The sequence below is a fragment of the Dipodomys spectabilis genome, unplaced genomic scaffold, assembly GCF_019054845.1.
Source record: "Dipodomys spectabilis isolate Male_0828 unplaced genomic scaffold, ASM1905484v1 ptg000478l, whole genome shotgun sequence".
NCBI lineage: Eukaryota > Metazoa > Chordata > Mammalia > Rodentia > Heteromyidae > Dipodomys > Dipodomys spectabilis.
This window is the reverse complement of record NW_024871155.1, coordinates 257,335-278,366: the sequence shown is the minus strand read 5'-3', so window position 1 is coordinate 278,366 and position 21,032 is coordinate 257,335. Positions and strand designations below refer to the sequence as shown.

General features: G+C 48.7%; 1 protein-coding gene across 2 annotated transcripts; it reads left to right on the top strand.

Moving 5' to 3' along the window:
• The first annotated feature begins 40 nt into the window (after positions 1-40).
• Ubl7 (ubiquitin like 7) lies at positions 41-20,208 on the top strand. Of its 2 annotated transcripts, none has more exons than XM_042668832.1 (11): positions 41-119; positions 3,317-3,529; positions 8,838-8,957; positions 10,875-10,957; positions 12,384-12,468; positions 12,999-13,056; positions 14,597-14,730; positions 14,968-15,017; positions 15,280-15,447; positions 15,886-16,008; positions 19,969-20,208. In XM_042668832.1, the coding sequence occupies exons 2-11, from the start codon at positions 3,346-3,348 to the stop codon at positions 20,104-20,106; spliced, it is 1,143 nt and encodes a 380-aa protein (XP_042524766.1). In that variant the 5' UTR covers positions 41-119; positions 3,317-3,345; the 3' UTR covers positions 20,107-20,208. The 2 variants fall into 2 exon arrangements, with proteins under 2 accessions (XP_042524766.1, XP_042524767.1); XM_042668833.1 differs by lacking the exon at positions 41-119 and adding an exon at positions 120-194.
• The last annotated feature ends 824 nt before the right edge of the window (positions 20,209-21,032 follow it).

The window sequence follows — 21,032 nt, the reverse complement described above, 5'->3', positions numbered from 1 at the left end:
GTGGTTTTTGAGAAACTACAAGTCCCAGAATGCAGCGCGAGCCGCCGGTTTCCGGCCACAGGGGTCTGAGCGAGTGTTTACGCCGGCGACTCTGCGGCCGGGTTCCTTCCGCGGGACGGGTGAGAGGGCCCTGCTGTCGGGGTCGCGCGCGCGTGTTACGTGGGGTCGCTACGTGACTAGCTCTGCGGGGAGAGGTGGGGTCGCGTCTCCCCATTACGACCTCGGGACCTGGGGCCGGGCGGCTTCACCTTTCTCAGGGACTGCGAAGCTGTCAAGTGGGGACGGTATTGCTATGAGATCGGTACACGAAGGGGCCACGGCCTTCCTCCTCCCTGGGGCCCGCGGTCTCTTTGGAAGCCATCGTGTCTGTAACTACGACTTCTCTTCCACTCACCGAGCTGTGGACTGGTTTTCCAGGCAGACCTGTGTGCCAGGCCTGGGGGAGGATATTAACGTATCTAGTCTGCCTTCAGAGGCTTCAAACCAAACATGGTGCCGGTCCTGGGTCTTGAACTCAAGGCCCTGAGCCACTGTCCCTGAGCTGTTCACCTCAGGTGATGCTCTACCACTTGGGCCACACGCGCAGCTCCATTTCTGGCTTTTTGATGGTTCATTGGAGGGGAGAGTCTCACGGACTTTCCTGCCTGGGATGGCTTCGAACCATGATCCTCAGATCTTAGCCTCCTGATTAGCTAGGATTTCTGGTGTGAGCACTAGCCTCCGGCTTCCTAGAAGGGCTTTTAAGGGTGCCAGTTGCTCACGTCTGTAATCCTAGTTACTCAAGAGGCTGAGATCTCAGGATCATGGTTCAAAACCAGCCCGGGCAGGAAAGTCCGTGAGACTCTTGTCTCCAATTAATCACCAGAATACCAGAAGTGGTGCTGTGACTCAAGTGGTAGAGCGCTGGCCTTGAGCTGAAGAGCTAAAGAGCTGAGGGACAGCGAGGCCCAGGTCCAGAGTTTAAGCCCCACAACCGACAAAACAAAAAAAAATTTGAGAGGGTGTGGGGCACGGGAAAGGGGAGACTTGGTAAGTAAATAGGTCTGTGTCATCCATCTTTGGCCTTGGAGGAGTAGGAAATGTAGGGGGAATGGGTAAGAAGAGAGGATATCTTAAAGAGGTTGCATTTGTGTGTGTCTCAGTAGGAGTTTATTGCTAAGACAGATGAGAGAGAGAGAGAGAGACTTCCATGGAAAGTAGAGCATTGTTAGGAGAAGAGCTTATGTTGTTGGGGAGGAAAACTGATGGTGGACAGAGTGAATGGATTTGGAACCCAAGCTCTGAAGTTAAGGGGTGGGGAAGGTGGCTCAGTGGTAGATTGCTTGCATGCATGAGGCCCTGGGTTGGATTCCTCAGCACCACATAAGTAGAAAAAGCTGGTTCTTTGGCTCAAGTGGTAGAGCACTAGCCTTGAGCTGAAGAGCTGAGGGACAGTACCCAGGCCAGAGTTCAGGCCCCACAACTGAAGAGAGGACTCTTAGATCTGTTTTAAAGGGATGTGTTGTGGTGGGGCGCTGGTGGCTCACACCTGTCATCCCAGCTACTGAGGAGGCTAAGGTCTGAGGGTCAGGTTTGAAGCCAGCCCTGGCAGGAAAGACTGTGTGACTCTGGATTTCCAATGAACCAGCAAAAAGCCTGAAGTGGAGCTGTGGCTCAAAGTGGTGGAGTGCTAGCCTTGAGCACAAAAGCTCAGGGACAGCACTCAGGCCCTGCATTCAATTCCCATGATGAAATGAAAACTAGGTATGTTGTGGCTCAATGCCTGTAATCCTAACTACTCAGGAGGCTGAGACATAGAGGATGGAGATTCAAAGTCAACTGAGCAGAACAAGTTGAGAGAATCTAATTAACTTGCAAAAAGCCAAACTGCAAGGCATGGCTCAAATGATTAAGTGCCAGCTGCTGAGCACAAGAAACTTGCACCAGACCTAGGGGCTCTGAATTGAAGCCCTGATACTGGCACAAAATAATGTGTTGAGGGAAAATAGAGATCTTTGGTGGGGAGAGGCAAGAACTTGTTATGAAGATACTTTTGTTTATTTAATTAATATATTTTGTGTGGGTATTAGGGCTTAAACTCAGGGCCTTGCACTCTAGCTTGGTTTTTTTTTTTTTTTTGGTCGGTTGTGGGGCGTGCACTCTGGGCTGGGCGCTGTCCCTCAGCTCTCCAGCTCAAGGGTTTAGCGCTCTACCACTTGAGCCACAGCGCCACTTCCGGTTTTCTGGTGGTTTATTGGAGATAGGAGTCTCACAGTCTCTCCTACCTGGGCTGGCCTTGAACCGCAATCCTCAGATCTCAGTCTCCTGAGTAGCTAGGATTACAGGCGTGAGCCACCAGCGCCCGGCTTCTAGCTTGGTTTTTGTGCTCAGGGCTGCTTGGTACTCTTTCACTTAAACCACAGCTCCACTTCCGGCTTTTTTGCTGGTTCATTGGAGATAGAGAGCCTCACCAACTTTCCAGCCTGGGTTGATCCTCATATCTCAACCTTGAGTAGGTAGGATTACAGGTATGAGCACCAGTACCTTGCTTAGCATAGATCTTTGAAAGGAAGTGGCAGGCAAGGCACAGAACTGTAATAAAGCTGTTTGAATAGGTAAAGCAAAAATTGAACAGAAAGATCAGAAATAAGGAATATAGTGAGGGGAGGCAGTTAAATGATCTCCCTTAAACCTCACAACACCCCAATTTTTTTTTTTTTTTTGGTCAGTCATGGGGCTTGAACTCAAGGCCTGGGCGCTGACCCTGAGCTCTTTTGCTCAAGGCTAGCACTCTACCACTTTGAGACACAGCTCCACTTTCAGTATTCTGGTGGTTCATTGGAGATAAGAGTCTCCTATACTTTCCTGCCCCCATTGGCTTTGAAACATGATCCTCAGATCTCAGCCTCCTAAATAGCTAGCTTTTATTCTTTTTTTCTTTTTTCTTTTGGTTGATTGTGGAGCTTGAACTCTGGGCCTCATCTCTTCAGCTCAAGATGAGTGCTCTACCACTTGAGCCACAGCACCACTTCTGGTTTTCTGGTGCTTTATTGGAGATAAGAGTCTCACAGACTTTCTTGCCCAAGTTGGCTTTCAACCGAGATCCTCAGATCTCAACCTCCTGAGTAGCTAGGATTACATGCATGAGCCACCAGGCAAACACCCTTATTGAATTGAATGGTATTTTATGCCTTCTTTCAAGATGAAGAAACCGAGCCCTGGAGAGTTGAAATCCCAGGTTTCTCAGTGTCTCAGTACTTCTTGTCTCAGTCTATTTGCACGAGAAATGGGATGGGGTGGTCCATCCTTTAATCACTAAAGATTTATTCTTTTACAGGGAGAAAGAGAGAGCGAGAAAGAGAGAGGATGTCTCTCTCAGACTGGCATCTGGCAGTGAAGCTGGCTGACCAGCCACTTGCTCCAAAGTCAATTCTGCAGTTGCCAGAGGCAGAACTGGGTGAATATTCACTAGGTGGCTATAGTATTTCGTTTCTAAAGCAGCTGATTGCCGGCAAACTCCAGGAATCTGTGCCAGACCCTGAGCTGATTGGTAAGTCTCTGTGGACTGGGGTCAGGCTCTGTTCTCTTCTTGGGAGAGGATACTTCTGGAGTAAAAGAGTGGCTGGGTATGGTGGTGATCTTGGCATTGGGGAGACTGAGGCAGGAGAATCATGATTGGAGACCAACTGCCTACAAAAGATACCTTGTCTGAGGAGGGGTGAATTAAGGGACTGGAATTTGATGTTTCAAAATTAATGTATTGTTTTATGTAAGGAGAGACACAGAACCCCAGACAGAACTAAACTATTGGCCACTATTTCAGTTATGGGCTGTTAGGAGTTACATCATAACAGAATTCCTTAATTATGATACTGTTGAGCTTATTTATTTATTTATTTTGCTAGCCCTGGGCACTGTCCCTGAGCTCCTTTTTGGTCAAGGCTAGCACTCTACCACTTGAGCCACAATACCACTTCCAGCTTTTTCTGTTTATATGGTACTAAGGAATCAAACTCAGGGCTTCATGCATGCTAGGCAAGCATTCTGCCAGAAAGCCACATTCCCAGCTGCAACTCCTGGCTTTTTTTTTTTTTTTGTGCAGTTTGTCACTATGATCTTATTTCTTTTTTTTTTTTTTTTCAAATTTTTTATTATGATTAAGTGGTTACATAATTTCCCAAATTTCACAGTATTGTGGGATAGTGAAGCTTAGTTAAAGTGACAAACACATTCTAACTTTCATAGAACAAATTGTCTATCGTGGTCTATAACATTGATGGGTTCTGTGAGCTTTGTGATACAGTTATTTCTTCCACATTGGGTGATATGTACATTTCTTTTGTTTTGCATAGCATCAGCTGTTTCCTCTTTCCCACTCGTTCCTTCCCTCCCATCGCTGCCATTGAGTTGCTTAGTTCATTTTGGTCAATGTCCAGTGCAGTTGATGGGTCCCGCTGTTGTATGTTTTTCCCTGATTCCCTCTAGTTCTGTGTTGTCCTCCTGGTTTCCCTCCAGTGTGCACATATATACCATACATGTGATCAGTAGCATGGGGGTTATTTAGTAGTGATTGGACCAGATGAATGGAAGTCCTTTGTTTCTTAAGTCCTGTTAATTTTGTCATGTCACCTAACATTTTGGATTTAACATCCACTTATCAGGGAGACCATGTGCCATTTGTCTCTTTGCACTTGGCTTACCTCGCTCAACATGATTCCTTCTAGCTCCATCCATTTCCCTGCAAATGCCATTATTTTGTCGTTTCTAATGACTGCATAATATTCCATTGTGTATAGATACCACAATTTTTGGATCCATTCATCTGTGGTGGGACATCTGGGTTGTTTCCATATCCTAGCTATTGTGAACAGTGCTGCGATAAACATGGAGGTGCATGTGTTCTTGTATACTGGTTCCTGTTGTTCAGGATAGATGCCTAGAAGTGGTATGACTGGGTCATAAGGGAGGTCAATATTTAGCTTGCTGAGGACCCTCCACACTGCTTTCCAAAGTGGTTGTATAAATGTACATTCCCACCAGCAGTGTAATAGGGTTCCTCCTTCTCCACATCCCCTCCAGCATTTGTTGTTGGCTGACTTGAGGATGTGGGCCATTCTGACTGGGATAAGGTGGTATCTCAGGGTTGTCTTTATTTGCATTTCCTTCACCACCAGGGATGATGAACATTTCCTCATGTATTTCTTGCCATTTTTATCTCTTCTTCTGAGAAGTCTCTCTTTAGTTCCCTTGCCCATTTAGTAATTGGTTTGTTAGGTTTGGGAGGGATTAGTTTCTTGAGTTCCCTGTATATATAGGATGTTAACCCCTTGTCTGATATATTGCTGGTAAATATTTTTTCCCATTAGTTGGTTGTCTTTCTAGCTTGGTTGCGATAGATTTGGCTGTGCAGAAGCTTTTTATTTTAAGGTAGTCCCATTTGTCGAGTCTCTCTCCAATTTGTTGTGACCCTGGGACTCTGTTCAGGAAGTTCCTTCCTGTGCCTATTAGTTCATGTGTTTCTCTTACTCTGTCCTGCAGTAGTTTCAGAGATTCAGGTCTGATGTTAAGGTCTTTAATCCATTTTGAGTTGATGTTGGTGCATGGTGATAGGCTGGGGTCCACTTTTAGTCTTCTGCTTGTGGCCGACCAGTTTTCCCAGCACCAGTGATTGAAGAGGCTGTGTTTCTTCCATTGTATGTCTTTGGCTCCTTTGTCAAATATCAGCTGACTGTAGGTATGTGGTTTTATTTCTGGATCTTCTATTCCATTGGTCTTCGGGTCTGTTTTGGTGCCAGGACCATGCTGTCTTTGTTATTATGGCTCTATAGTAGAGTTTGAAGTTTGGCATCGAGATCCCTCCCATGTTGTCTTTTTTTTCCCTAGAATTTGTCTTGGCTATTCTAGGTCTTTTGTTGTTCCATATGAATTTTTGGACTGTTTTCTATATTTCAGAAATGTACATCATTGGGGTTTTAATAGGATTTGCATTGGATTTGTATATTAATTTTGGCAGTATTGCCATTTTCACTATATTAAGTCGGCCTATCCAAGAGCATGGAAGGTCTTTCCATTTCCTAGTGTTTTCTGTAATTTCTTTCTTTAACTTTTTATAGTTTTCATTAAATAGTTCTTTTACATCTTTGGTTAGGTTAATTCCTAAATATTTTATTTTTTGGGAGGTTATTGTGAATAGGGTAGCTTCCTTTATTTCCCTCTCTTCTTGTACATTGTCAGTGTACAGGAAGGTGACTGATTTTTGTGGGTTGATTTTGTTTCCTGCTACTTTGCCGGAGTGATTTATAATTTCTAGGAGTTTGGGGATGGAGTTTTTGTTTTTTTTGGGTTTTTTTGTTTTGTTTTTTGGATCCAGTTGTGGGGCCTGAACTTTGGGCCTGTGTGCTGTCCCTCAGCTCTTCAGCTCAAGGCTAGCGCTCTACCACTTGAGCCACAGCGCTACTTCCGGCTTTTTTCTTATATGGTGCTGAGGAATTGAACCCAGGGCCTCAGGCATGCAAGGCAAGTGCTCTACCACTGAGCCACCTTCTGGGGATGGAATTTTTGGGATCATGAAAGTATAGTATCATGTCATCTGCAAAAAGAGATAATTTAACCTCTTTCCCTATGCAGATCCCTTTAATGTCTTTTTCTTCCTGGCTTTTTCTGGTTGTTGTTGGTCGGTTGGTTGTGGGGCTTGAACTCTGGGCCTGGACGCTGTCCCTGCGCTCTTCAGCTCAAGGCGAGTGCTCTACCACTTGAGCCAAAATGCTACTTCCGGTTTTCTGATGGCTTATTGGAGATAAGAGTCTCACACACTTTCCTGCCAGCGCTGGCTCACTGGTGCCCCACTTTTAAAAAATGTATTGGAATCTGGTGGTGGCTCATGCCTGTAATCCCAGCTACTCAGGAGGCTGAGATGTGATGATCACAGTTCAAAGCCAGCCGGGGCTGGGGGCTGGGGCAGGAAAGTCGGTGAGACTCTTATCTCCAATAAACCACTCAGAAAACTGTAAGTAGTGCTTGCCTTGAGCTGAAGGGCTGAGGGACAGTGCCCAGGCCCAGAGTTCAAGCTCCACAACCAACAACAACAGCAACAAAAATGTTTTGGAGATTAAAAGTCTCATGGACTTTCCTGCCCAGGCTGGCTTTGAATCAGGATCCTCCGATCTTAGCCTCCCAAGGAGCTAGGATTACAGGTGTAAGCCACCAGTGCCTGGGAGGCGAGGTGTGGGCTAGTGTGTGTGTGTGTGTGTGTGTGTGTGTGTGTGTGTATGGTTGTTTTTTTTTTTTTTTCAGTCGTGGGTCTTGAACTCTGGGCCTGGGCGCTGTCCCTCAGCTGTTCAGCTCAAGGCAAGCACTCTACCACTTGAGCTACAGCGCCACTTCCGGTTTTTTCTGGTGGTTTATTGGAGATAGGAGTCTCACGGTCTTTCCTGCCCGGGCTGTCTTTGAATCTCCATCCTCAGGACTCAGCCTCCTGAGTAGCTAGGATTACAGGCGTGAGCCACCAGCTGGCGTGTTTATGGTTTTGATTGGTCATTTGACTTGAAATCAGGACCTTGGTTCTGTCTCTTAGCTCCTTTTGCTAAACACTAGTGTTCTAACACTTGTGTCACAGCTCCATTTCTGTTTTTATGTTTTTTATTGTAAAAATACTGTACAGAGGGGTTACAGTTACACCAGTAAGGTAATGAGTACATTTCCTATTGAGCATTGTTACCTCCTCCTTTGTTTTTCCCCTACCATCCCTTCCCTCCCCACCTCCCCAACTCCATCTTCCCCCCCCCTCCAAGTTGTTAAGTTTGTTTTCAACACAGTGTTTGTTTTTTGTTGTCAGTTGTGGGTCTTGAACTCTGGCCTGGGCGCTGTCCCTCAGCTCTTAGGCTCAAGGCTAGCGCTCTACCACTTGAGCCACAGCAACACTTCCAGTTTTCTGGTGGTTAATTGGAGATAAGAGACTCAGACTTTCCTGGCTGGCTTTGAACTGCGATCCTCAGATCTCAGCCTCCTGAGTAGCTAGGATGACAGGCGTGAGCCACTGGTGCCCGCCTCTTTCTTTTTTTTTTAATGTCCAAGTTTGGGCTGGATCTAGGGAAGAAATTTTTAATCAAGGGAGGTTCCTAACTGTATTCCTTAAGTCTTGAGGGATAGTTAGATGGGTTTTTGTTCGTTTGGTTGATGAGAAAGGAACGCAGCAGGAAAAGGAAATGAAAGGCAAGTGCTGGTGGTTCACACCTATAGACCTAGTGACTCAGGAGGCTGAGAGCTGAGGATCAAAATTTGAAGCTAGACGATCAAAAAAAGTCTGTGACATTCTTCAATTAATCACCAAAAATCCAGAAGTGGAGCTGTGACTCAAGTAGTAGAGCACCAGCTTTGGCCAAAAAGCTAAGAGACAGTGCCTAGGCTCTGAATTCAAGTCCCAGGACCAACACACACACACACACACACACACACACACGCACACACACACACACACGCACACACACACACACGGATACTCCTATTAATGAGCATATTAACACTTATTATCAACTACAAACTTTTTTGTGTGGTGGTACTGAGGCTTGAACCCAGGGCCTAGTGATCTTGCTTGGCTTTTCTGATTCTTGCTTGGCTTTTCTGATCAAGGCTGGCATACTACCACTTGAGCCACACCTCACTTCTGGCTTTTGTTTTTTTAGTAATTAATTGGAGATAGGAGTTTCTTGGCTGGCTTGGAATTGAGATCTGCAGATCTCAGCCTCCTGAGTAGCTAGGATGTCAGGTGTGAGCCACCAGCACCTACAGAGTATCTCCTTTTAAAGAATATACATTCTCCATCAGCAAAATGGAAGCAGACATCTCTTTTTGTTTTTCAGACCTAATCTACTGTGGCCGTAAGCTGAAAGATGACCAGACACTCGACTTCTACGGCATTCAGCCAGGGTCCACGGTGCACGTTCTGCGCAAGTCCTGGCCTGAGCCCGATCAGAAACCGGGTAAGTCAGGGCTGGCCCTTAGTCAGATGGGCAGAGCTTCTAGAATATCTCCAAAGGGAAGGGTGGAGTGTTCTTAAAGCCTAAGCCTGGGTAAAACAAAGGGGTGATTTATTGAAATGGTGTTATGGTATTAGGTGATACTTAAATTGCTTACTGAATTACAAACAGCCTAGTTGTTGACTCTCTTTTTTTTTTTTGGCTGGTCCTAGAGTATGAATTTGGCCCAGGTGATATCCCTGAGCCTCTGTAGGCCCAAGGCTAGTGCTTTTCCACTTGAGCCAAAGCACCATTTCCAGCTTTTTTTCGTGGGGCCTGAACTCTAGGCCTGGGCACTATCCTTCAGCTCTTCAGTTCAAGGCTAGCGCTCTACCGCTTGAGCCACAGCGCCACTTATGGCTTTTTCTGCTTATGTGGTACTGAGGAATCGAACCCAGGGTCTCATGCATACAAAGCAAGCACTGTACCATTGAGACACCTTCCCAGACCCCATTTCCAGCTTTTTTGGGATGAGAGTCTCAGAAGGACTTTTCTGCCAGGCTTGCTTCAAACTGTGATCCTCAGATCTTGCTTCTTATGTAGCAAGGGTGACAGGTGTGAGCCATGGGCTCCTGGCTTCTTGTATTTTCTTTTTCTTCTTTTTTTTTTTTTTTTGGTCGGTCATGGGCCCGAGCACTGTCCCTCAGCTCTTCAGCTCAATGCTGAGCCACAGAGCCACTTCTGGTTTTCTGGTCGTTTATTGGAGATAAGAGTTTCACAGCTTTTCCTGCCTGGGCTGACTTTGAACCTCGATCCTCAGATCTCAACCTCCTGAGTAGCTAGAATGACAGGCATGAGCCATTGGGGCCCCCTAAGAAAGTTTAGGGTTTTGTTGTTGTTGTTGTTTTGCTTTGCTTTTGTCAGTCATGGGCTTGAACTCTGGGCCTGGGCTCTGCTCCTGAGCTCTTCAGTTCAAGGTGACCTCTCTACCACTTGAGCCACAGCACCACTTCTTAGTGGATCAATTCCTTCCTTCCTTCCTTCCTTCTTTCCTTCCTTCGTTCCTTCATTCCTTTCTTTCTTTCTTTCTTTCTTTTTTTTTTTTGTCACTCATGGGGCTTGAACTCTGGGCCTGGGCACTGTCCCTGAACTCTTCAGTTCAAAGTGAGCTCCCTACCACTTGAGCCACAGTGCCCCTTCCTTCTTTTTTTTTAAAGACTTAAAGAAACATGGAAATATGGACGAGGACATAGTTTCCCCGGACTAATGTTTGCTGAATACTGCTCTTCTTGTCCTCACCAGCCTTGGACCATATGCACACTGACACATTTTATAGTTCAGAGAATGCGCATACCACTTTGCATTCTATTTCTTTCTCTTAACATATTGTGTCAGCAGAGTGCTATGTTGTCAAGATTGCAGTATACTTTTTTTTTTTTCAAATTTCTGCATAAGTCTTCTGAGTTGATTATATATTCTTCCTTTTTTTTCTCAAGTGTAAGCGGGGAGTGACAAGACTTCTCACTGCTAGAACTTGGATTTGTTTCTCTACTGGCTATCTCTGAAAAAAAAACATTGCATTTTTCATATCACTGTCACCAACCAAGTTTTTCCCTTTTTTTTTTTTTGGTGCTGGTACTGGGCTTGAACTCAGTGCTGGTGCTTTCCCTGAGCTTTTTCACTCAAAGCTGATATTCTACCACTTGAGCCTCAGCTGTACTTCTGGCTTTTTGCTGGTGCTTCATTGGAGATAAGAGTCCCATGGACTTTCCTACCTGGGGCTGGCATTGAACCACTCAGCCTCCTGAATAGCTAGGATGACAGGCGTGAGCCACTGTGAGGAGGGAAGGAAATGTGAGTCGTAGGCTGCCATGATGTTCCTCCAGCCCTGAGGAGGACAGGGTCCCGGCCTGTAGGGTCAATGAATGTCTTCTCCTCCAGAACCTGTGGACAAAGTCGCCGCCCAGAGGGAGTTCCGGGTCCTGCACACTGCCTTGCACAGCAGCTCCTCCTACAGGGAGGCGGTGAGTATGAGCCTGGATTGCAGGAGAGCACGAGAGTGTGCTGGCGAGTGGTCGGGAGTGGGAGCTGGCAGCCCATTTCCATAGCAACTCAGAGTTCCTCTGGGAGTTTCTGCCATGGCTGTGGGCCTCCCTGGAGCCCTGTGTCTCCCCGCCCCGCCCCAAAGAGCGGGTCTCAGCCAGGCCATGGCTGTTAGTTTTCTCCAATGATAATGATACACCCCCTCCTCAGACTGGCCTGGTGGGCTGAATGTAGTGAGGCAGAGGGTCCTATGTAATTTCTGAAGGGCCCCCGTGCTGGGACCGTGGCTGATCTGCCCGCCTGTGGCTCTTTAGTGTGCAATTCCTCCCTGGGGAAATGGGCTGCTGTCTCTCTGTGGGAGAATTGACGGGCCGAATTAACCCAGCATTAGTACAGCGTGAACTTCCCACCAACAGATGTAATTGTGTACAGATGGGCGAGGGCTTAGGGGAGCTTTTGTTATTGGCCTTCTTGTGCAAGATTTTATTTTAGAAGTATTGGGAATATGGGGTGGAGGAGGGAGGTTTACTGTGGATTTGCTTCCTTCCTTTCCCTCCCCTCTTCCCCGGCTCCCCCCCTCCCCTCTCCCTTCCTCTCTTTTCCTTCCCTCCCTCTGTCACCCTCCTACTTCCTCTTTCCCTCCCTCTCCCTCCTTCCTTCTCTCCCTCTCTCTTTCCCTCTCTCTTTCTCTTCCTCTCTCTTATCTTTCTGTTCTCCCACCCTCTTTTTTCCCCTTCCCTCTTTTACTCCCTCTCTCCCTCCTTTTCTCCCTCCTTCCCTTCCTCTTTTTTTCTTTCTTTTTGTGCCAATTCTGAGGCTTGAACTCGGCCTGGGCACTGTTCCTGAATTTTTGTGCTCAAGGCTAATGGTCTACCACTTTGAGCCACAGCTCCATATCTGGCTTTTGGGGTAGTTAATTGGAAATAAGAGCCTCATAGACTTCTTTTTTCTTTTCTTTTCTTTTCTTTTTCCTTCTTTTGTTGTTATTGGTGGTAGTTGTAGGCTTGAACTCTGGGCCTGAACATTGTCCCTGAGCAATTCAGCTCAAGGCTAGTGCTCTACTACTCGAGCCACAGCGCCACTTCCGATTTTCTGGTGATTAATTGGAGATAAAGAGTCTCACAGACTTTCCTGCCCAGACTGGCTTTGAACCATGATCCCCAGATCTCAGTCTCCTGAGTAGCTAGGATGACAGGCGTGAACACCGGTGCCCAGCTTCATGGACTCTTTTGCCCCATTGGCTTCAGACTTTCCTTCTCAGATCTTAGCCTCCTGAGTAGCTTGGATTATAGGCTTGAGCCACAACGCCTGGCTTGAAGAAGTTTTAGCAGTCGGCATTTGATGAAAGGTAGGCTAGTTGAAGAGTAAACCACTCCCCACCCACCCACCCACCCATTTTTCTTGCAGGTTTTTAAGATGCTCAGCAATAAGGAATCGCTGGATCAGATCATTGTGGCGACCCCAGGCCTCAGCAGTGACCCCATTGCTCTGGGTAAGCACAGGCGAAAATCCGAGGAAACAAAATGAGAAGGCATTGGCCCTAAAGAGATTCCGACTATCCTTTTTTTTGGAGGGGGGTGGGAATCTCACTGGTCTTGGAGAAAGATAGAATAATCAAGATGTGCTTCATCATGTAGTAGAGAGGACCAGAGGGGACACAGAAACAGAGAGAAGAAGGGTGGAAATGCAGTCATTATAACCAGTGTCCACTGTATAAAAAAGTAGGTAGCCATGCTCCAGTGGTTTATGCCTGTTATCCTAGCTACTCAGGAGGCTGAGATTTGAGGATTGGGGTTCAAAGCCAGCTCAGGGCAGGAAATTCTGAGACTCTTACCTCCAATGAACTACCAGAAAACTGGAAGTAGCCCTGTGGCTCAAGTGATAGAGCGCTAGCCTTGAGCAAAAGAGCTCAGTGATAGTGCCCAGGCCTTGAGTTCAGTCCCAGGACCAGCACCAAAAATAAGATGAACATCCCTCTTGGATCCATTCCCTCTGTCTGAGGGGCTCTCTGCTCATTTTCAGGGGTCCTCCAGGACAAAGACCTCTTCTCCGTCTTCGCTGACCCCAACATGCTGGATACGTAAGTATCACTTCTGCCTCATTGTCGCTAGATTCTGCTCTGGGAGTGGTACTCACCCTGTCCATGTCTAGTCTGCCTTCTGACCATGAATGTGGCAAAGCTGTGTGGAGGGGCAGGACACAGCCACATTCGTTCAAGGGGAGGGTTCCGTGTGCCAGGAGCTGTGAGGCTTCATTCTGTGGAAGTCAGGTTCTGACACAGCCACATTCTTTCAAGGGGAGGGCTCCCTGTGCCAGGAGCTGTGGAAGTCAGGTTCTAGAGCTCAGAGCTGATCGCTGCCTACGCATGGATTGGCCATCATTGTTTCAGCATCAGCCCTCGTGCATTCTGGTCTCCACATTCCTTCCCCTCTTTGGGGAGATCTGGGGGTCCTGCAATTTGATGAACTCAGGGCCTGGGTGCTGTCCCTGAGGTATTGTGGTCAAGGCCGGCACTCTACCACTTGAGCCACATCTCCACTTACGGCTTTTTTTAGCTAAGAGTTTTGTGGCTGGCTTTCTCAGCCTCTTGAGTTTCTCAGATTACAGGTATGAGCTACCACACCCAACTAATAGGAACCTTTCACAGATTTTAAGCTAGGAAAAGAAATCGAGTGTTAGGTGTGGAAGGGACAGCAGAGGCTCTGTCCCCAAGGATAAAAAAGGGGCTGTCACCAGGCTGCTGGAGGGCAGAGGCAGCCGAGAAAAACCACTTCCTTATACATCACTGTCCCAGTCATTCTTCGGGGGTGCTGGCCCAAAACCGTTCAGACTTGCAAAACAAGTTACGTGCTAAAAGTTCCTGCTGACCCTGGCCCTATAAACCCTGCTACAACCAGACTCTGTGTGACCTATCTGATCCTGACCAGGGAGTTCACCTGGGAGTATACCCCAATGAACTTTCCTGTCAATCAAAAAAAAGGGGTGGGGTGCTGTCTGTGGTTGCCTGGTACAACCATAGACATGGATACTGCACCTTGGGCCTACTTGTCTGTTTCCCATCATGCCTTGCTTGAAGCACATGTGACAGATCTATTGCAGATCAAAAGCTGGATGATTCTAAACAAGGATATTCTTTGTTTCTTTTCTTTTCTTTTCTCTTTTTTGGGGGGCGCTGACCCTTGGGCTTGAACTCCTTTGGCTTTTTAACTTAAGGCTAGAGCTCTACCACTTGAGCTTCTACCTCAGCCAGGGGCCAGTGGCTCATGCCTGTAATCCTAGCTACTCAGGAAGCTGAGATCTGAGAATCTCAGTTCAAAGCCAGCCCGGGCAGGAAAGTCCGTGAGATTCTTACCTCCAGTGAACCACTAGAAAACCAGAAGTGGTGCTGTGGCTCAAGTGTAGAGTGCTCACCTTGAGCTTGGGACAGCTCCCAGGCCCAGAGTTCAAGAGAGTCTCATGGATTTTCCTGTCTGGGCTGGTTTTAAGCCATGATCCTCAGGTCTCAACCTCTGGAATAGCTTGGATGGCAGGCATGAGCCACCGCACTTGGCTTGTTCTTCGCTTCTGAGTCATGTGACCTGAGCCAAAGCGCTTGTCGTTCCCCCATCCCCCCAACCTAGGTTGGTGCCCGCTCACCCAGCACTAGTCAATGCCATCATCTTGGTTCTGCACTCGGTAGCAGGCAGCACCCCGATGCCGGGAGCTGACTCCTCTTCCCGGAGCGTGCCATCCAGCTCGTACCGGGAGATGCCAGGTGAGGCCCCCAGGGAGCTGGTAATGGCCCAGGGATTCGCTTTCCTCGGCGGCTATGTATAGCGTTGGCAGAGGGCGTTCCTTGGGAGCGCTCGGTTTGAGTCAGGAAGTGCATCTGTCCTGTAATTTTCCAACGGGAGCGAGGAGGTAGGAATTTGGAGAGGAGCTTGAGCTGTGATCTGGAGCCGAGCCTGGGCCTTTCTGTTCTCCCTCTTGGAGTTTGTTCCCTCTCCTCCAGGTGGCTTCCTGTTCGAAGGGCTCTCAGACGAGGAGGATGACTTTCACCCCGTGAGTGGCTAGCTGCTGGCCCTTGGGGGGGAGAAGGGGCGCTCTCCCTGGGATCCGGCACTCCCAGGGCTGGGAAGTGTAGCACTGGGCTCTCCTGGGGTGTGGGGGGGGGGGGCGGTGGCTGTGGGGAGTCATATTCATGCCATACTAATATTCCTTTGGGGGCTTGGAGGATCGCCTCGGGTGGTTTTGGCATCGGGGTGGCATTCTCTTGCGACCTTCTCGCTGCTTCGCCCCTGATTCGGGGTGTCGTCTTTTCCAGAGCACCCGGTCCACGCCCTCTAGCAGCACACCCAGCTCCCGTCCAGCCTCTCTGGGGTACAGTGGGGCAGCGGGGCCCCGGCCCATAACCCAGAGTGAGCTAGCCACCGCGCTGGCCCTGGCCAGCACGCCCGAGAGCAGCTCCCACACACCCACTCCTGGCACCCAGGTAAGAGAGAGGCCTGGTAAGGGCAAGGACGGGCCTTAAGGGGGTGTTCCCTCCCGCCCCCCCCACTCTGGGGAGCCTTTGCTAACCCTAGTGCTAGATCTGCTCTCAAAAGAACCCTGCAATCGGGGCCACCCCAGGGTTTAGCCCGGGCCTGGCCAGCCCCTGTGTCTTCATCCTTAGTAGAGTTTAGGCTTCATTGCTTCAACAGCTGGCCCCCCACCAGTCCTAGGGCCCTAGGGTCTTGTCTGGGGCTTGGGGGCTCCGTTTCCCTGGAGTAGAAAAGAGAACAGACCCATTTCCTGCCTGTGTAGCTTTTGGGCTACAGCAGCCGCATGGGAGTGAAGTTCCCCAGGAGTATTGTGGGCCGTGTGAGCTCGGTGGTAACTCGGGAGGCTGAGCTGGCTCTGAGGGCCACTCTGACTGCACGTTTGTCTCCAGGGCCATTCCTCGGGGACCTCTCCGATGTCCTCTGGTGTCCAGTCAGGGACACCCATTACCAACGACCTCTTCAGCCAGGCCCTCCAGCATGCCCTGCAGGCCTCTGGGCAGCCCAGCCTCCAGGTCAGTCTGCCGCACTTCCTGGGTTCTGTGAAGACTCTTTGGGTTTGTTCCCTCCCCCTCCTATCCCAAAACTGGGACTCAAACTCAGCACATAATGCTCCTGCTGGCATTCTGCCACCCGAGCCATACCTCTACTCCCTGTTTAGTTTTGTGCCCGTCTTAGGGCTTAAACTCTGGGCAGGATGTTGTTCCCTTAGCCTTTTATTCTTTATTTTTTGTCGGTCATGGGACTTGAACTGTGGGCCTGGGCACTGTCCCTGAGCTCTTCAGTTCAAGGCAAGCACTCTACCACTTGAGCCACAGTGCCACTTCCAGTTTTCTGGTAGTTTATTAGAGATAAGAGTGTCATGGACTTTTCTGCCTGGGCTGGCTTTGCTGCAATCCTCAAATCTCAGCCTCCTGAGTAGCTAGGATTACAGATGTGAGCCACTGGCGCCCAGCTCCCTTACCTTTTTTGTTTAAGGCTAGCACTCTACTACTTGAGCCACAGGGACCTGTCTGTCTTTCTTCTATTTAATGAGGAATAAGAGTTTCCACAGACTTTCCTGCCTGGGCTGGCTGTGAACTGAGATCCTTAGATCTCAGCCTCCTGAGTAGCTAGGATGACAGGCCTGAGCCACAGGCACCTAGCCCTTCATTTCTTGACTTGGGTAATCATTGTTGTAGTCAAGTATTCATTCATTCATTCATTCATTCACTCAATGAGCACCAACTAAGCATTGTACACGTTTATTCTGGGCTTGCATCCCTGGATCCAGGTTCTGGGGCTCAGAGAGAATGAGTTCCATTTCTGCTTTCTTGGCTGGGCCTCACTCAGAGCCTTCCCTGCCTTCTCCCTCCACATGTGGGCATGCATTTCCCTCTGCTCATGAGGTAGCTATTGATGAAGCCAGGAAGATACTGGAAGGAAATGTGGGTCTCTTGAAATCCTTACAGTAGAGAAGGCCTTTCATGGCTGAAACTTAGACTCCCAAGAGCCAACAAATAAAAGTGAATACACTTGGAGTTTGTGAATTTGAAAACTGCCTGACAAAGCAAGTCCAGAAAACACACTGGTGGCTCATGCCTATAATCCTAGCAACTCAGGAGGCTGAGATCTGAGGATCCTAGCTCAGGACAGGAAAGTCCATGAGACTCTGTCTCCAATTAGCCACCAAAAGGCCCAAAATGGAGCTGTGGCTCAACTGATAAGAGTGCTGGCCTTGGGCTGGGAAGGTGGCTCAGTGGTAGAGTGCTTGCCTTGCATGCCTGAGGCCCTGGGTTCGATTCCTCAGCACCACATAAGCAAAAAGAAAAAAGACAGAAGTGGCTCTGTGGCTCAAGTGGTAGAGCGCTAGCCTTGAGCTGAAGAGCTGAGGGACAGCGCCCAGGCCCAGAGTTCAGGCCCACGACCGGACCCAAAAAAAAAAAAAAGAGTGCTAGCCTTGAGCAAAAAAAGCTCAAGGACAGTGCCAGGCCTTGAGTTCAAGTCCCAGGACTGGTACAAAAAAGTAAAGTCTAAAAAGAGACAGAAAACAAAACTAATTCCCATCAGCCAAGTCTAGAGGCCAACAGTAAGATGTAAAGTCTTCCTGATGTATAGAGGTCTAGAAATTTCAGCCCTGTAATTCCAATGAAAAGTGAGCGAAGGATATGAGCAAGCTGTTCTTGAAAAGGAAGTTCAGATATCTGTAAGATCAGTAGTTCCCAGCAGTCCCAATTCTCAGAATTTGACCAGGAAAATGTGTGCACGTGTAGAAAATGATAGTTGCATTGTCTCTGGGGCATTACTTACCATGCCAAAAGATTGAGTTAGAATATTATATGATTATTAAATAAGTTCTTTGTGCCAGGCATGGTGGCTCATACCTGTCATCCTAGCTACTCAGGAGGCTGAGACCTGAGAATTGAGGTTCAAAGCCAGCCTAGGCAGGAAAGTCTATTAAACTGTTATATCCAATAAACTACCAGAAAACCAAAAATGGCACTGTGGCTCAAGTAGTAGAGCACTGGCCTTGAGCTGAAGAGCTGAGGGACAGCGCCCAGGCCCAGAATCCAAGCCCCATGACTGACTGTTGCTGGGTATGGAGGCATATACCTTTAATCTTAGTACCTAGGAAGTTGAGTCAGGAAGATCTCAAGTTCAAGGCCCATCTGAGCTACATAGTAAGAGCCTGTGTAAAAGAAAAACAAAACCCCCAAAAGTCTGGCTAAGGTGTTTGACTCATGCCTGTAGCCCTCAACTACTGGGGTGGTTAAAATATTGGGGGAATTTTAGTTCAAGGCAGCCTGAGCAGAAAGGTTCAGGAGAGGGGCTGGGAAGGTGGCTCAGTGGTAAAGTACTGCCTAGCATGCATGAAGCCCTGGGTTCGATTCCTCAGTACCACATACACAGAAAAGTGTGGTACATACACACACCAGAAGTGGTGCTGTGGCTCAAGTGGCAGATTGCTAGCCTTGAGCAAAAGAAGCTCAGGGACAGTGCCCAGGCCCTGAGTTCAAGCCCCAGGACTGGCAAAAAGAAAGAAAAGTTCAGGAGATCCTCCTCCACTAGCTTCCACTCCCCACCCCGCATTCTCAATCCATAGCTGGGCATAGTGATTGTCCTCCCAAGCTATGTGGGAGGCTGAGATCGAGAGGATCGCAGTTTGAGGCCAACCTAGGCAGAAAGGTCACGGCAGAAAGGTCACGGGAGGGAAGCTGCATGTGATCGTACATGCCTGTGAACCCCGGCACATTACAAGAAGCCTACAGATAACAAGAAGCCTACAGTTGGCGAATTGAAGTCCAGGCATACACCCAGATGGGAAGGGAGACCCTATCTCAGAAATAACCAGAGGGAAAACAGGGCTGGAGGTGTGGCTCAGCACTAGAGCTCCTGCCTAGCTAGGGTGAGGCTGAGTTCAAACCCCAATGCCACTCTGTATGCTAGCATGGGAACTTCTCTGGGATAAATTGATCGCATGAAAGAGGGGGGAAAACAAAAAAACATAACCCAAAGGGGTAAGGGAGGATGTAGAACAGGATAAGAAAAAGATAAACACAGGAATAAATGTATTTTCTCAAAGGATGTAAAATTGGTTGTCTTAGGGTAGGAGTGGGTGTTAGAAAATGAAACTAGTTATTTGTATTTGTTTTCTGGCTTTCAGTGGGAGGGTTTGTTTCGTTTTGGTTTTTTGTTTCTTTGTCAGTACTAGGGTTTGAACTCTAGCTTGCTAGGCAGGTGCTCTTCCACTTGAAGCATGTCCTTAGCTTTCTTTTTTCCTTTTTTTTTTTTTCTGGTTGTAGGGCTTGAGTGCTGTCCCTGAACATCTTTTGTTCAAAGCAACTGCTCTACCAACTGAGCCACAGTACCACGTTCAGTTTTTTCCAGATTTTTCTGGAGATAAGATCTCATGCATTTGCGGGTGCTGGTGGCTCACACCTGTAATCCTAGCTACTCAAGAGGCTGAGATCTGAGGATTGAGGTTCAAAGCCAGCCCGGGCAGGACAAAGTCCGTGAGACTCTTATCTCCACTCAATCACCAGAATACAAGAGGTGGCGCTGTGGCTCAAGTGGTAGAGCGCTCCCCTTGAGCTGAAGAGCTGAGGGACAGCGCCCAGGCCCAGAGTTCAAGCCCCACGACTGACAAAATTATCTCCCTCTCATTTGTGTGTGTGTGTGTGTGTGTGTGTGTATGCACACGCATGTGCAGATAGAGGAGAAAAAGTAATCTTTTCTGATTTAAACATTGAATAATTTGTGCCTTCTGTTTGATTTTTTTCCCCCTTTGGTAATCCTGGGATTTGAACTCAGGACCTGGAGCAGGCGCTCTATCACTTGAGCCACATCCCCAGCCCTCTCTTGATTTCTTTTGCTGAAAAACATGACATTTCCTCTCTTAAACCTCAAGCCTATCTTTTCAGCCAGCCCTATTCCTGGGGCCTCCCACCTCCCTTCCTTGCCGTTAACCACCTTCTGCCTTCTGGGTCTTTCCACAGAGCCAGTGGCGGCCTCAGCTGCAGCAGCTGCGTGACATGGGCATCCAGGATGATGAGCTGAGTCTGCGGGCCCTGCAGGCCACTGGGGGCGACATCCAGGCGGCCCTGGAGCTCATCTTTGCCGGGGGAGCCCCGTGAACCCCATGATGAAGCCCCGGCTCAGCCTGAGCAAGGCCTGAGCAAGAGGCGCTCACAAAGCTCCCTCCCACCTCCCCCAAATACACCTGACTCTCAACTCTCCCACTTTGTCCTGTGCTTGGCAATGCTGGCTGGCGTGAGCTGGTAGAGGTGGGGGGTGGGGGGGCAGGTAGGGTGTGTGCCATCGGAGCAGGGCCGGCCCCTGGGTCTAGGCAGAGAACAGAGGATCCCTGGCATGCTGTGTGGTAGCCATGTTGGCCTTGGGGGCAAGTTTCTACCAGTAGCCCTCCTTCCCTCCAGATGCTGGTGGTTTGGGGGAACCCACCCATGCTGCTGCCATTTTTTTAGGGTGGCTGTTCTGTTGCCAAGAGAGGCTCATGCTTCTGAGATGTCCCCCACTCAGAGTAGCCAGGGGATGTGAGGTCAGGGGTGCTAATCCTGCAGATGACCTCCCTGCTTCCCCAAGCCTTCTGAAAGGGTCTTTGTCTCTATCCTGATCTCCTCTATGCCATGTTCTTCAATGCTTACTAGTGTGTGCGCACGCACATGCGCACACGCCAGTCTTGGGCCTTGAACTCGGCCTGAGCACTGTCCCTGAGCTTTTTCACTCAAAGCTAACACTACCCCTTGAGCCACAGCTCCCCCTTCTAACTTTTTGGTGGCTCCTTAGAGATAGGAGTCTTACAGACTTTCATGCCCAGGCTGGCTTTGAACCATGATCCTCAGATCTCAGCCTCCTGAGTAGCTAGGATTACAGGCGTGAGCCACCAGCACCCGGCTGTTGCTTGCTTATTCTTGTACCAATGCCAGTCATGAGCAGCAGGGCTTTCCCTGTCCAGAAGGTGTCAGTACAAGAGCTGTAGAAGAACCGAACCACAGTGCCAGCAGGACCAGGGCCACCACCTTGCCTCTGGCTGTGCGCTCCG

Coding starts and splice junctions, on each gene's coding strand:
- Ubl7 (XM_042668832.1), top strand. CDS start 3,346: ATGTCTCTCTCAGACTGGCATCTGGCAGTGAAGCTGGCTGACCAGCCA. Junction 3,530..8,837: donor GCCAGACCCTGAGCTGATTG/GTAAGTCTCTGT, acceptor TTTGTTTTTCAG/ACCTAATCTACTGTGGCCGT. Junction 10,958..12,383: donor GCTCCTCCTACAGGGAGGCG/GTGAGTATGAGC, acceptor TTTTTCTTGCAG/GTTTTTAAGATGCTCAGCAA.